The sequence below is a fragment of the Mustela lutreola genome, chromosome X (genome assembly GCF_030435805.1).
Source record: "Mustela lutreola isolate mMusLut2 chromosome X, mMusLut2.pri, whole genome shotgun sequence".
Taxonomy (NCBI): Eukaryota; Metazoa; Chordata; class Mammalia; order Carnivora; family Mustelidae; genus Mustela; species Mustela lutreola.
In genome coordinates, this window is record NC_081308.1 from 117,316,165 (window position 1) to 117,329,121 (window position 12,957).

General features: G+C 42.2%; 1 protein-coding gene across 4 annotated transcripts in view; it reads left to right on the forward strand.

The window, feature by feature from the left end:
* SLC9A6 (solute carrier family 9 member A6) overlaps positions 1-12,621 on the forward strand; it is a 52,179-nt gene extending 39,558 nt beyond the window's left edge. For all 4 annotated transcript variants that reach the window (XM_059157275.1, XM_059157276.1, XM_059157277.1 and 1 more), the window contains 3 exons: positions 106-185; positions 6,063-6,168; positions 9,885-12,621. In XM_059157275.1, coding sequence (XP_059013258.1) covers positions 106-185; positions 6,063-6,168; positions 9,885-10,157 — 459 coding nt within the window. In that variant the 3' untranslated portion in view covers positions 10,158-12,621. The remainder of the gene's footprint in view (positions 1-105; positions 186-6,062; positions 6,169-9,884) is intronic.
* The last annotated feature ends 336 nt before the right edge of the window (positions 12,622-12,957 follow it).

Genomic DNA, 12,957 nt, shown 5'->3' on the forward strand with positions numbered 1-12,957 from the left:
TTGTGTGAAGTAGGCTATATTTCCAAGTCTAAAAAGAAATCGTTCTAAATAAATGTATTTTTTTATCTTGGTATATGGATTTATTTCTTTATTATCTGTTTGCAGGGTATCCCTGAAAATGAGAGAAGAACCACCAAAGCCGAGAGTGCCTGGCTTTTCCGGATATGGTACAACTTTGACCATAAGTATCCTTAACTGAGGGGAGAAATGGTAGTGTGAACATGGCCAGTTACAATTTAATGGGATGGCTGTTTTGACTATTCCCTTCCTGAAGTGGACTACAAAACCTACCTTTGGTCTTCCTTTTCCCCTTCAGTGTGGTGGATGGAGAAGGTTATGAGAGACAGTCCCCACAAATAAATCCCTCTGAAAACCCACGAGCCAGCAGGGAGCGGTTAGTGCAGAAGGTAGCTGTGTGATGGGCCTCAGGAGCCCTTATGGGAGACTTTATGGAGCAGTCGCTGTCTTTTACCTAATTCAGTGAATCTTGCAAAAGGTTATTTGCCAGTCCTTGTCAGTGTGCTGGGGTAAAAGAGGAAAGGCTGCCTCAGGGAAAAGCATGCAGATGAGATGAAAACAGAGTCATATTAGATACCGCAGTAGCCAGTGGTGGGTTTGCTTTTCCCTGGCCTGCCAGGACACTAGAAGATTCGCCTATCCACTCAAGGTGCCAGTGTTTCATTGTTTGCCAAATCTCTGTCTTCTATTATAAGTGTTCCTCATAGCGCTGCTTTGGGTTGTGTTATGTTCTATAACCTGTTTAAATCATGCCTTTCAGAAAATACTTTATCCCTTACTATTTATTAAAATCAATTTCTTAGGGGCACCTGGGTGGCTCAGTGGGTTAAGCCTCTGCCTTCGGCTCGGGTCATGATCTCAGGGTCCTGGGATCAAGCCCCACGTCGGGCTCTCTGCTCAGCGGGGAGCCTGCTTCCCCCTCTCTCTGTGCCTGCCTCTCTGCCTACCTGTGATCTCTCTCTCTCTATGTCAAATAAATCTTTAAAAAAAATCAATTTCTTAGGGGCACCTGGGTGGCTCAGTGGGTTAAGCATCTGCCTTCAGCTCAGGTCATGGTGCCAGGGTCCTGGGATCGAGTCGGCCATCGAGCTCCCTGCTCAGCGGGGAGCCTGCTTCCCCCTTTCCCTCTGCCCCTGCTTGTGCGTGAGCATGCTGTCTCGTGCTGTCTCTCTCTCTGTGTGTGTCAAATACATAAAATCTTTTTTTAAAAAAATCAATTTCTTATTTGAAAATTGAACTGGGAAAAGGGAGCATGCAGTTCTTTTAGGCTGAGGCTTATTAGTAAATGAATCAAAACCCGGTTTATGTCCCACCAAAGCCAGTTTGGGAAAACCATGTAAAAAATGGTTCCCTCGCTTTCGACTTGCTGATGAAAGCTTTGTGTATTTAAGAAGAATGCACTTGGCACTTATCATTAGAAGCTACTACTTACTATATTCCATTTGCTAGATTTTTACAATCACTTTTTGTAAGTACTCAAAATGAAAATACTCTATGGAAACAAGAACGCAAGCATATCTGTGGTATTGTATTAAGCCTCCCAGTAGGGAGAGAGATCCTGCCTCTTTAAAATTGTTTAATGATTATGTCATTACTTCTGGCTCCATTATCAGCATTTTGGGTATAAGCCACTCCCATATCTCTTGGGGCTTTTTCTTCCCTCTGATTTAACAAAAATTGTTTAATGTTTCCTGCATAAAATGTTTTGCACATTTTCTGCATAATGCATGTATGAAACAACTAAATAATCCTGATATAGAGAAAGCACAGAATAATAGCTTATTTTTCTGTATATTTTTATAGAAGCAAACACCAAGATTTGAAGCAGTACTGCTAGACTAAGACATGGTAATTTTTTTTTTTTTTTGAGAGAGAGAGAGAGCTAGGGCAGGGAGGGGTGGGGGGCAGGAGGAGAGGGAGAGAGAGAATCTTAAGCTGCCTCCATGCCCAGCACAGAGCCTGACGTGGGGCTCAGTCTCCCGACCTGAGGTCATAACCTGAGCTAAAACCCAGAGTCAGGCGCTTAGCCAACTGAGCCACCCAGGTGCCCCCAAACCCAGTAATTTTAATAGCTAGTGCCCTAGTAGAATTAATCATTCATGATTCTGGATTTCAGGTCCTTTGGGTAGCCAGATTGTTATAATTGAGATACAACTGAAATAATATACCCAAATCTTAAGCTTGCGACCTGTGTATATAGCTGTGTGCTTGCTACCCTTGTAAAGATACAAAGAACATCTCCCGCATCCCCGAAGCTGCCCGTGTTCTCGTACAGTCAGTAGTGCCTTTCCTGCCCCTCCTCCCTCCACAACGGGCACCACTGTTCTGCTTGCTGGCAGATGGATTAGTTTTTCCTGGTTTTGATCTCCATATAAATGGGATCATGTATTGCGTATTATTTTATGTCTTACTTTTTTCACTTAGCAACCTGCAATTTGTCCGTATCATTGCCTATACCAATAATTCGTTCTTTTTCATTGCTGTGTGGTGTTCCAACGTGCAAATATATTACAGGTCTGTTGGTTTCTTTGTTTCCAACCATTCTACTGTTTGATAAACATTTGGGTTGTTCCCAGCTTTTGGCTATTACGAACAAAGTTAAAAGTCCACATATGCATCTCTTAGTGACCGTCAGCACTCATTTCTCTTGGGTATATACCTAGGGGAAAATCTTCAGGCAAGTGTATTGTTCGGCTTTCATAGATGCTGCCAACCAGTTTTCCAGCGTGGTCGTAACCAACTTACATTCCTACCAGCAACTTCAGGGAGTCCCCCTTGTTCCGATCTGCACCAAAACTTGATATTTAATCAATCTTTTAAATTGTAGCCATTTCCATGGACGCCTAGTGATACCAGATGTGATATAATTTGCATTTCTCTGATGGCCAGTTAGATCAAGCATTCCTTCATATGTTTATTGGCTATTTGGACTTCATTTTTTATGAAGTGTGTTTAGTTCTGTTTAGTTCCTTTGCCCATTGTTTAATTGATTTGGCTTACCTTTTTCGTATTGACTTGTAGTTCTTTCTGTGTTCCTGAATTGGGTTCTCTGTTGGTTGTATGTACTATGAATATCTTCCCCCAGTCTTTAGCTCACCTTTTCATTTTCTTAATCCTGTCTTGTAAGGAATAGAAATTCTTCATTTTAATGAGGTTTATCTTACTAGTCTTTTCTTTTGGTGGTTTTGTGTCTTGATAATGCTTTTATATTTCATATCCCAAGATCCTATGTTTTCTCCTAGAAGTGTAATTGTTTTAGCTATCACATTGAAGATTTTGACCCACCACAAAATAATTTTTGTGTATGGTGTGAGATATGGGTCAACACCTACTTTTTTCCCATATGAGTATACAATTAACCCCGCACCATTTATTGAAAATGCCGTCCTTAACCCACTGAATTGGAATGGAGCCTTTGTTGTAAATCACTTGGCCATATGAGTGGAGGTCTGTTTCTGGACTTTCTTCTCTTTTTTTTTTTTTTCACATCAATACCACACTCTATTAATGATTGTACTTTGTAATAAATTCTGCTGTCCATTAGGGGAAGTTCTCTAGGTTTGTTATTCCTTAGTATTGCCTTAGCTATTCTAGGTTCATTGCATCTTCATCTAAATTTTGGAAACAGCTTGCCACTTTCCACACACACACACACACACACACACACATGCACACGCATACACACTCTCACTCACTCATCCATTCACCAAAAAAAACCTGCTGGTAATTCTCTTGGGTTTGTATTAAATCAATAGATGAATTTGGAGAGAACTGATGTCTTAACAATATTGAGTCTCCCAATCTAATAACACAGTATATCCTTCCCTTTCTTTAGATCTTTAATTTCTCTCATTAATGCTTTATAGTTTTCATTGACCAGTCTTGCATATCTTTTATTGTATTTACCATCCCTAAGTATTTGATGCTATTGCAAAAGGTACTTATTTTCTACTTGTTTGCTCTTAATATATAGATCTATAATGGGGTTTTTATATATTGACCTTGTATCCAGCAGTCTTGTCACGTTCGCTGATTATTAGCGAATAGTTTATAGATCCTTTTGTATTTACTGCTTATAAAATCAAGTGAAAAATAATGTATCCTTTTTTCTTTTCTAACACCTTACTTTTTTTAATGTCTTACTACACTGGCTGGTCCTCTCCAGTACAATGTTGAGTATAAGTGATGATAGTGGACATTTTTGTCTTATCCTGACCTCAGGAGGAAAATTTTCAATATTTCACCATTTAGTATGATGTTAACTATAGGTTGTTGAGATAGCTTTTGTCAGGTTAAGGATATCCTCTTTTATTTCTAGTCTCCTGAGAGATTTTAGCATGAACAGGCATTGAATATTATCAGATGCTCTTTCTGCATCAGTTGAGGTGATCATGTATTTAATTTGTTCTCCTTTGATCTGTCATTGTGCTGTTTTCATCGATTGAATATTATACCAGTCTTGCACGCTTAGAAGAAATCCCACTCAGTTGTGATACACCATCCCTTCTGTGTGTCACTAGATTCAGTTTACTGATATTTTGTGTCTGATTTTTGTGTCTATTTTTGGGAGTGATACTGGTTTGTGGGGCTTTTTTGTCATTGTTGTAATGTCCTTGTCAAGCGACTATAGCAAGATAATGCTGGTTTGATGACATGAATGGGGAAGAATTTTTCTCTTTTTCTGTTTTCCGGAGGATTTGTATGTTTTCTTCCTTAAGTGCTGGGAAGACTATACAAGTGAAGTCACCTGGGCCTGGAGTGTTTTCTCTGAGGAGGGTTTTCATTTCTTTAATAGATATAGGACGAGTCCTCATTTTTTTAAAAGATTTTATTTATTTATTTGACAGAGAGAGAGAGATCACAAGTAGGCATAGGGGCAGTCAGAGAGAGAGGGGGGAAGCAAGGCTCCCCGCTGAGCAGAGAGCCCGATGCGGGGCTCAATCCCAGAACCCTGAGATCATGACCTGAGCCGAAGGCAGAGGCTTAACCCACCGAGCCACCCAGGCGCCCCTAGTCCTCATTTTTTTAAAAAAAGGTTTTATTTATTAGAGAGAGAGAGAAAGAGAGAGTGTGCGTGCGCGCGCTCGCGCATGCACACACACACACACAAGCAGGGGCAGAGGAAAAGGCAGAGAATCTCAAGCAGACTCTGTGCTGAGTGTGAAGCCTGGCACGGGACTCAATCCCATGACCCCAGGATCACCACTTGACTTGAAACCAAGAGTTGGACGCTTAACCAACTGAGTCACCACCCAGGTGCCCCAGGACTCTTCTTCATTTTTAACTGAGAACAACCTTAGGTTGTGACTTCAGAAAGTGGGGAATATGTATATGTGTCTTTCTCCCATTTTCTCTACTTTTTTCTTACGATTCCCTCTTGTTTTCTTCTGAGTATCATACCTGTTATCATGTCTGTTTTTATTTTTTGGAAAATAAATGAACACTGAAATGAGGGTCTATAATAGAGGAACTCATGATACATAATTTTTTTAACGTTTTTAGAGTTGAATTTCCTTTGATACGAAGTTTCAACTCATTCAGGATACCAACTGAATTCACAATCAATGATTAAAACCATTTTTGTTACTAAATTCTGCGACTGGAAAATTTCATCTTTTTTCTGACTCTTCCCACTCTTTACTTTCTACCATTTCTCCTTCAGTGCTAAACTGAGAGTGATCCTGTCTTCCCTTTGGGTTTAGTAAAAGAAAAACGGCAATATGACACGGTAGACGTGGTGCAGGGCTTGGAATCCAACCCGTTTGGGTTCATGTATGGGTCCGTCGCTTGCTTCGTTGTGTGACTTTTAGGTGGGTCATTCCTTTCCCTGAGCCTCAGTTTCCATTTCTGTGAAACAGAGATGGTAACAAAATCTCGCTTTGCTGACTCACTGGCATAATGTGGCCACAAAATGAGGCAGCATATGTGAAAGGCCTCCATTGCCTTCGGAAGCAGCAGGTACACCGTGAGGGTGGTGGTGAGCACACGACTTGTTTGGAGTTTGGGAGGAAAGGGGCGTGGTTCTTCCTTAACCCGGGGTGCAGTTATCTGAAGCCCCTGCTGACGCACAGTGGACCTCCTCTCACTACAACGCTCCCTGCCTGCTGCGGGCCCATCGCCAGATGCCTGACCAGCCCCCAAGCTTATGAAGTAAGTTGCTTTTATCCAAAACCTAAGTTCTTCATGAAGTTAAATTTTTCCGCTCTGTGGATACATCACTGGTTCGGTTTTGCTTCACCGGCCTTTAAGGTATAAAATCCATGAGAGGGAATACAAGCCTATTTTGCCCGGCCAGAAAATGCATATAGATACGTATAGAAATCTAGAGATACAATTTCACGGTCTTTGAAACCTCATTTGAAAAGAGATCTAGTGTATTGCCTCACTTACTGTCAGTGATTTTAGTAAATAATTCTTTTTCCACACTGGTTTTCGTTTATTTACAGTATGTGGCCCGAGCTCAGTATTGAATGTGTTATGTTTTCATCTATGAATTAGAGAGGTCACAGTCATGTTGAGAGGATTAATAAAACCATTTTTGATACCCCTAAAGTACAACAGATGGTCTTTTACTTCAAACCCGCCACATTTGGACATCAGGGAGAGTTTATCTGCTGGTGTTCCACATTGCTTGGCAGCAAGAGCATATCTAGATAGAACCTAGAGTCCATATTTTTTTCCCTTAGCTGCCATCATGAGATTGGTGATTCAGCACGTGTCACAACACAGAAAGAAATGACAAATGCTGACAGCCTTTACTTTAAAAATATGAACATCTTATTTTTCAAGTTCTTTTTTTTTTAAAAAAAACCTTTGCTTCCAACCCAACCCTTCCAAAATCATCTGTGGCATCAGATACAGGGCCCAGATTAAGCCCACCACCTGGGCTGATCTGATGGAACAGCTTGAGTAGAGCAACAAGGCCATGGCGAAGCAGTGTAGACAGGCACCGTGTGGTTCCCTATGCCCTCCGCTGGGGTATATTAGAGCAGAGCCCACAGCGAAGGGACGGGCAGAGGAGTCTTAGTAGAGGTAGCACCTACAGGGAGGGGTGCCCTACAGCTCTGTGGGACGTTGAGTCCATGCAGCTTCCTGACAGATTGTGCCCGGGGGTGTGGGGAGCACCCGTGTTATCTTGTCTCTCCCTCCCACATGGCCCAGGCTCTCCATGTCGAGCAGCCTCCCTGTCCTCTGTGCCCTGTCAGCCTACAAGGCCACAGAGGGGCAGCCAGCTTTGTCAGCTCAGTCAGTGAGCCTCAGCTCTTGGATTCCAGAGACCCACTCACAGTCACCGAAAGCCAAGAGTTCCACAACTGCGCATCCTGTGGCCTATAGCAAAATACAACATTGTCATACTTGTTTCCTAGGGCAGCGGTAACAAAGTACCACAGACTGAATGGCTCAACAGAAATGTGTTATCTCATAGTTCTGGAGAAGTCTGAGGTCTAAGTGTGGGCAGGGTTGGTCCCTTCTGAGGGCCATAAGGCTCAGTCTGCTCCGGGCCTCTCCCTAGCTTCTGATGGTTTGCTGCCAGTCTTTGGTGTTGCTTGGCTTGTAGTAGATGAGTTATATAGATCGCTGTCTTCATCTTCACATGACACTCTGTGTGTGTGTGTGTGCGTCCCCAAATTTCCCCTTTTTTTAAAGGACACCCGCCAGTCATACTGGGTCGGGGCCCACACTAATGACCTCATCTTAACTTGATCATCTGCAAAGCCCCTATTTCTATATGAGGTCACAGGTACTCGTGGTTGGGATTTTAGCATCTTTGGGGGGGTAGCATGTAACCTGTAACAACCATAAAACTTAACTTTTAATGTTTTATCACTTGTTAATTAATTAATTAACACCTACTTTTTTAATTATTAAAGTTAACTCTACTTGTGGCCAGCTATTCAAACAGTATGGAATGTACAAAGTGAAAAATCAGTTTGCTCCTTCTCCCACTTACATCCCCCCAGAAACGGTCTTTATTAATGATTTATTGTGTATACTTCCTAGTACACAAGAAGTACGTTACTTCCATGTGTATATATAGCTTTGCACAAACTTAGACAAATGTACATGTGTAGCTTTCTTACTGTTTTATACAAGTGAGATCACAATTGCACCTGCTACTTGCATTTTCACTTAGTGATATATCGTGGCTACCTTTCCATGACTACACAAGACCCATTATCTTCTCTTTATTCATGGCTGCCTAGTATGGCTAGACCAGCATTGATTTAATTAGTCTCCTATGGATAGACCTTTAAGTAGTTTCCTCTCCTTTTTTGTCTCTACAAACCATGTTTATAGTAAATATTCTTGTACCTATGAATTTATCCAAGTATATAAAGGTATATAAAATAGATTTTAAGGGTTAAATTGCTGAGTCAAAAGGCATACATGCATTCTAAAATTTGATAGCTTTTGCTCCAAACCTCACACTCAGCACAGTCCTTAAAGGTGCTGAAGAGCTCTTGCTGGTGCGAAGGCATCCCCGAGCTTTTTTGTTGAATATCGCTCAGCGAGGTGACAGACCCTGGTGGGCCTTCATGTCATACTCTACAGAGCAGGAGGGCCTTACGGTTGGTTAGTAGAATGGGTTTGTTTGGTTTTTAATTCACATGGCTTTGGGTATTTAGGCAAATATTTAGCAACAGCAAATTAAAACTGTTTTAAATTGGTGTTTAACAGTCTCCTCAGTCTGACTCTCTCAGACAAATTTACGATTTTCAAACACATACAACTCAGGAGAGACGGATGTCTGCTGTTTGTATCAGCTCTGCTTCCCTCAAGGAATATTAGTCACAGATTTTTTTTTTTTTTTCCAGATCCGTAGGAGTGTTTAGAATGATTCTTATGCTTTATATTAGAAAAGGATGACTTTCTGATTTTTAAAAGTAATAGGTCCTCAATATAATACAATTTCAGTACAAAAACATAAGAAAATAAAAATCACTAGCAATTTTATCATGCAGAGCTAAAGATCATCATTTTGTTGCTACCCTTCCAAAGTTTTCTATGCATATATAACATTCTTTTATTTACCAAAATGGCATTCTGTGTGTGTGTGTGTGTATTTGATTTTTCCCCTTTTGTAGAACATAATTCATTTAATTCTACATTTTTGGCCACAAAGTCCCATGAGAACCAAAGCTTATTGAGCTGGGAGGCAAGTGTATGGTGAGGTTTCAACACATTGTATCTCTAGGCATTGTTCATACTGAAGTAAAAGCTTGATTTCCATAAATCCACTCATCCACTCAGTGATCCATTGACCTTACATTTGGAGAATACCCTCCGTGTGCCCCAGGCCGTCTGGTGGTTGGACTCAAGCACAGAAGGGGCTCAGAAGCTAGTGTGGGCTGAGAGCAGACCAGTCAGTGCGCGTGCAGCTGTGGTACGAGGGGAAAGGGCAGTCCAGGGCCAGGGCTAAGTGCCGACCACTGGGCAAGAGCACAGGAGGCACACCTAAGCCAGCTTTGCAAGATCAAGGAAGACTTCCAGCAGGAAGGGACTTTCTTTTAAGCCAAGACCTCAGTGATAAGCAGGCTCTAGTCACAGGACGGAGGGCAGGGGAGACAGAAGGGAAGGGAAAGCATGAGTGGTTTGGGTACGTGTCAGCAGTTCGAACGGCAGGCACACGGTGGGGCGGCTGGAGTGGGTGAGGCAGATGCCAGGGCGGGATGGGGTGGGGGGATGGGGAAACGCCTGCGTCACGAGGTGTCTTTAAGCCAAGGTGAGGACTGTGGGCTTTATCCTGAAGGCAGCAGACTAGCCCTGAAGGGTTTTAATACGAGTCCTTGAAAAATTCTTCTCTTGGAAATGTTTCTTGAGTCAGCCACATAGCAATTCTTAAGACTTCTTTTATTTGTATTTAGAACCAGGAGCAATTGAAAGACGATGACTCCGATCTTATTCTCAATGATGGCGATATTAGTTTGACGTATGGGGATTCCACTGTGAACACCGAATCGGGAGCATCCGGTGCCCCTAGGAGGTTTATGGGAAACAGTTCTGAAGATGCCTTGGATCGGGAGCTTGCGTTTGGGGACCACGAACTGGTCATTCGGGGAACACGCCTGGTTCTTCCTATGGATGATTCTGAGCCCCCATTAAATTTGTTAGATAATACAAGACACAGTCCAGCCTAAGCTTACTAATACTCACCTAGTGATTTGTAAAATTTGCACATGTGATTGTGAAGAAATTTGTACTACCTAAAAAGTCCCAGTGCATGTCTCTGAATGTTTAAGCTATATAAATGCTCTTTATATGGCATCGAGAGAATATAAATATCCTGTACAAGGCAGATTGTGAACAAACTATTCTTTTATGTTTCATTGGCTGCACTATGTAGATTGGATCTGTTTTAGAAAAAAAGTTATTTTCACAGTGATGTTGTGTGTTCTGTTAGCTTTACGTCTCAGTTAAAGTACACCAAGTGACAGATTTACTCTTTCTTACACTTACCTGATACTTAACCAGAGAACCAAGTTCTTGTGCCGTGAATTAATTTTGTTTCGTGGGAGGGGAGGGAGAGGAAAGAGGGAGTGTTATCTCTGGGAAAGCCCAGGGACGGAGAGGTTCCTCTGTTGGGAAACTTGTGTTCATTGCTACTGCCTTGGTCGTGACCTTTGTCTTTCCTTTTTCTCCGGTGGCCTGTTGTGGCATTAGAGACTGATGGTGTTCGGATCTTGTCCTGTTGGGAGTTGGGAGTGAAGTGGGGGGGGGGCCTCTTCCCCCCACCCTTGCTATGAAAGAACAGATTCATTGACTATAGCACACTGGTGTTCAGAAAAGAAGGGCTACAAATGACATCCAAGACTGTGTTGCTTTTCTCCCAGACCAAGACCATAGGAAGGAGTCGTATCATCCTGCCAGGCTAGCCAAAGTACGGGTGTACATGGCACAGGGCAGGTGGTTTGCATTGGTGGGGGCCGGGGCAGAGCGTGGGAGCGGAGTCAAGAGAAGCGGGGGGTGCTTCGGAGAGCTCTCTTCCCAGATGTGTAAATATTCCATACCAGATAAGTTTAAATAAGAAACTCAGTGCTGCTTACTTTTGGATTATATACTTTATCTGTATAGCAAGCTTTGTGGTCAGATGTTTTTATATCGATTTAAATCGCTGCTCTTTAGCAGCCAAACAGGAGCAAAATGTAAAATTTTTGAACTTTACTGTGTCTCATTGTCATTCGTTAGTCTGTAGTTGATGTTTAAAGTTAATTTATGACTCCCATGATCGTTCCACACTACATCAAGGTCAGTCGGGGAGAAGCGCACCGCTTTGGAACTCACCGTAAGGGCAGTGTTCCTTTACGTGCTCCGGCTAGACTTGTCTTCCTCTCCATGTTACTTTTTAATATGAAATACCGAAGCTGCCATGTGGGTGTGTGTGGGTGTGGGTTTGTTTTTTCTTTTACAGTTTTCAAGGAAGAGTACTTAGCAACTTCCCATTTCCTACTCAGAGAATGAAAGTAGATTCTATTTTGTAATGCTGAAAAATCCTACAGGTGCAGCGAATGCTTCAAAGGGGGATATGTTCTGATGTGGATCCTGACCTGTTGTTAATGTTTCGGAAGACAAATGGGAACTTTTGTGGGTCTTCCCCCTGCCTCGGGTCTGAGTAGCATTGCCTTAAATCTTAACCCGATTCGCAAACTGACGTGTTTACATGATGTTCAAATTTCCCAGAAAAAGATGTCTTTCCAAACAAAATATGTACTTATTCTTCCCAAGGTGTCTGTACTGTTGCGAACACTCTGAGATTTTAAGGGAATTCTACTGTCGGACTCTTGAGCGGCAGCTCTAACTGTTGGCATAGCCATTTGTTACGTAGTGGTAGCGACTTTCCTGCTATGCAGGAGCCCCGTGACGTGTGCATTCGAGAGGACGTGCGCCTCTTCTTACAGTCTCTCATTTCTTGTTAATGTGTGTTTGAGGGGCTTTGAACTTCAGCGTCATTCACCCATGAAGTTATTCAAGTTGTAAAAGGTCATACACGAAATTAACAACTACCTTTTTTATTCTGTCAGGTTACTGAGCTCACTTTAGGAAAATGGCTGTAAATACTTAGCATGACACAGTCAGTAACTCGTCTCTTTCAGCATGCATCAGACTTTTTCTTAGGGAAACCGATACAGCTTGAGTCAACTAAATCTGCCTTCGTACTTTATCAAAGGGGAACCAAGGCTGCTGTGCTTATATCAGCATCTGGAAGCTTCTCCTCTCCTCTAATCTGTGTGCACATCTCCAAGCAAAGAAGAACCAACAAACTGTGCTCATATACCCGTCGGTTTTCGACACCTGAGTGAACTCGAATGAAGGACAGTCTGAGTTACCATCACGCACAAAGGAGAGCTGCTCTCGGACTTAACTGTTCTGTTCTTTGTGAGCCCTGCGCGTTTGAGTGACTCAAACATTGCATCTTTCAAAGTTATTTTGTAAGGTTCCTTGGCATTTTATCCTCGTCGTCCGTGTTTGGCAATGTGCTGTTAAAGAAATAGACTTAATCTGTATGTATTTTTTCGTTTTCCCTTGGAGTACTTGGACAGATGTTATAGTGGTTTCTTTTAGGAAAATCTGTCATTAAAAAAATTATAGCCTTGCAAATAACCACTCACCGTATTTGAGTCACAGTTTATTCTAGTGAGAAGTAAAGAGTGCTGACTTCATTTATTTTTCTACCTATACACCTACTGGGAAAGCGGGGAAGACTGATGTTTAAAAAAAGAGCAGACAGGAACCTACCAGAACGTAACGTGTGGGGCTGCCAACCAAGGGGCTTACGTGTAAGGATGGACATGTTTGCTTGTGGTCACAATTGGACCATTTAAGAAATAAGACTCAAAGCTCTCAAATTCCATCACACTGATTTGTAGCCTGTTAGCTCGGTAATGGATAATGTCATGAAAATGTCAGTTCCATGATGTGGTGAGAGTAGATTCTGTGTCC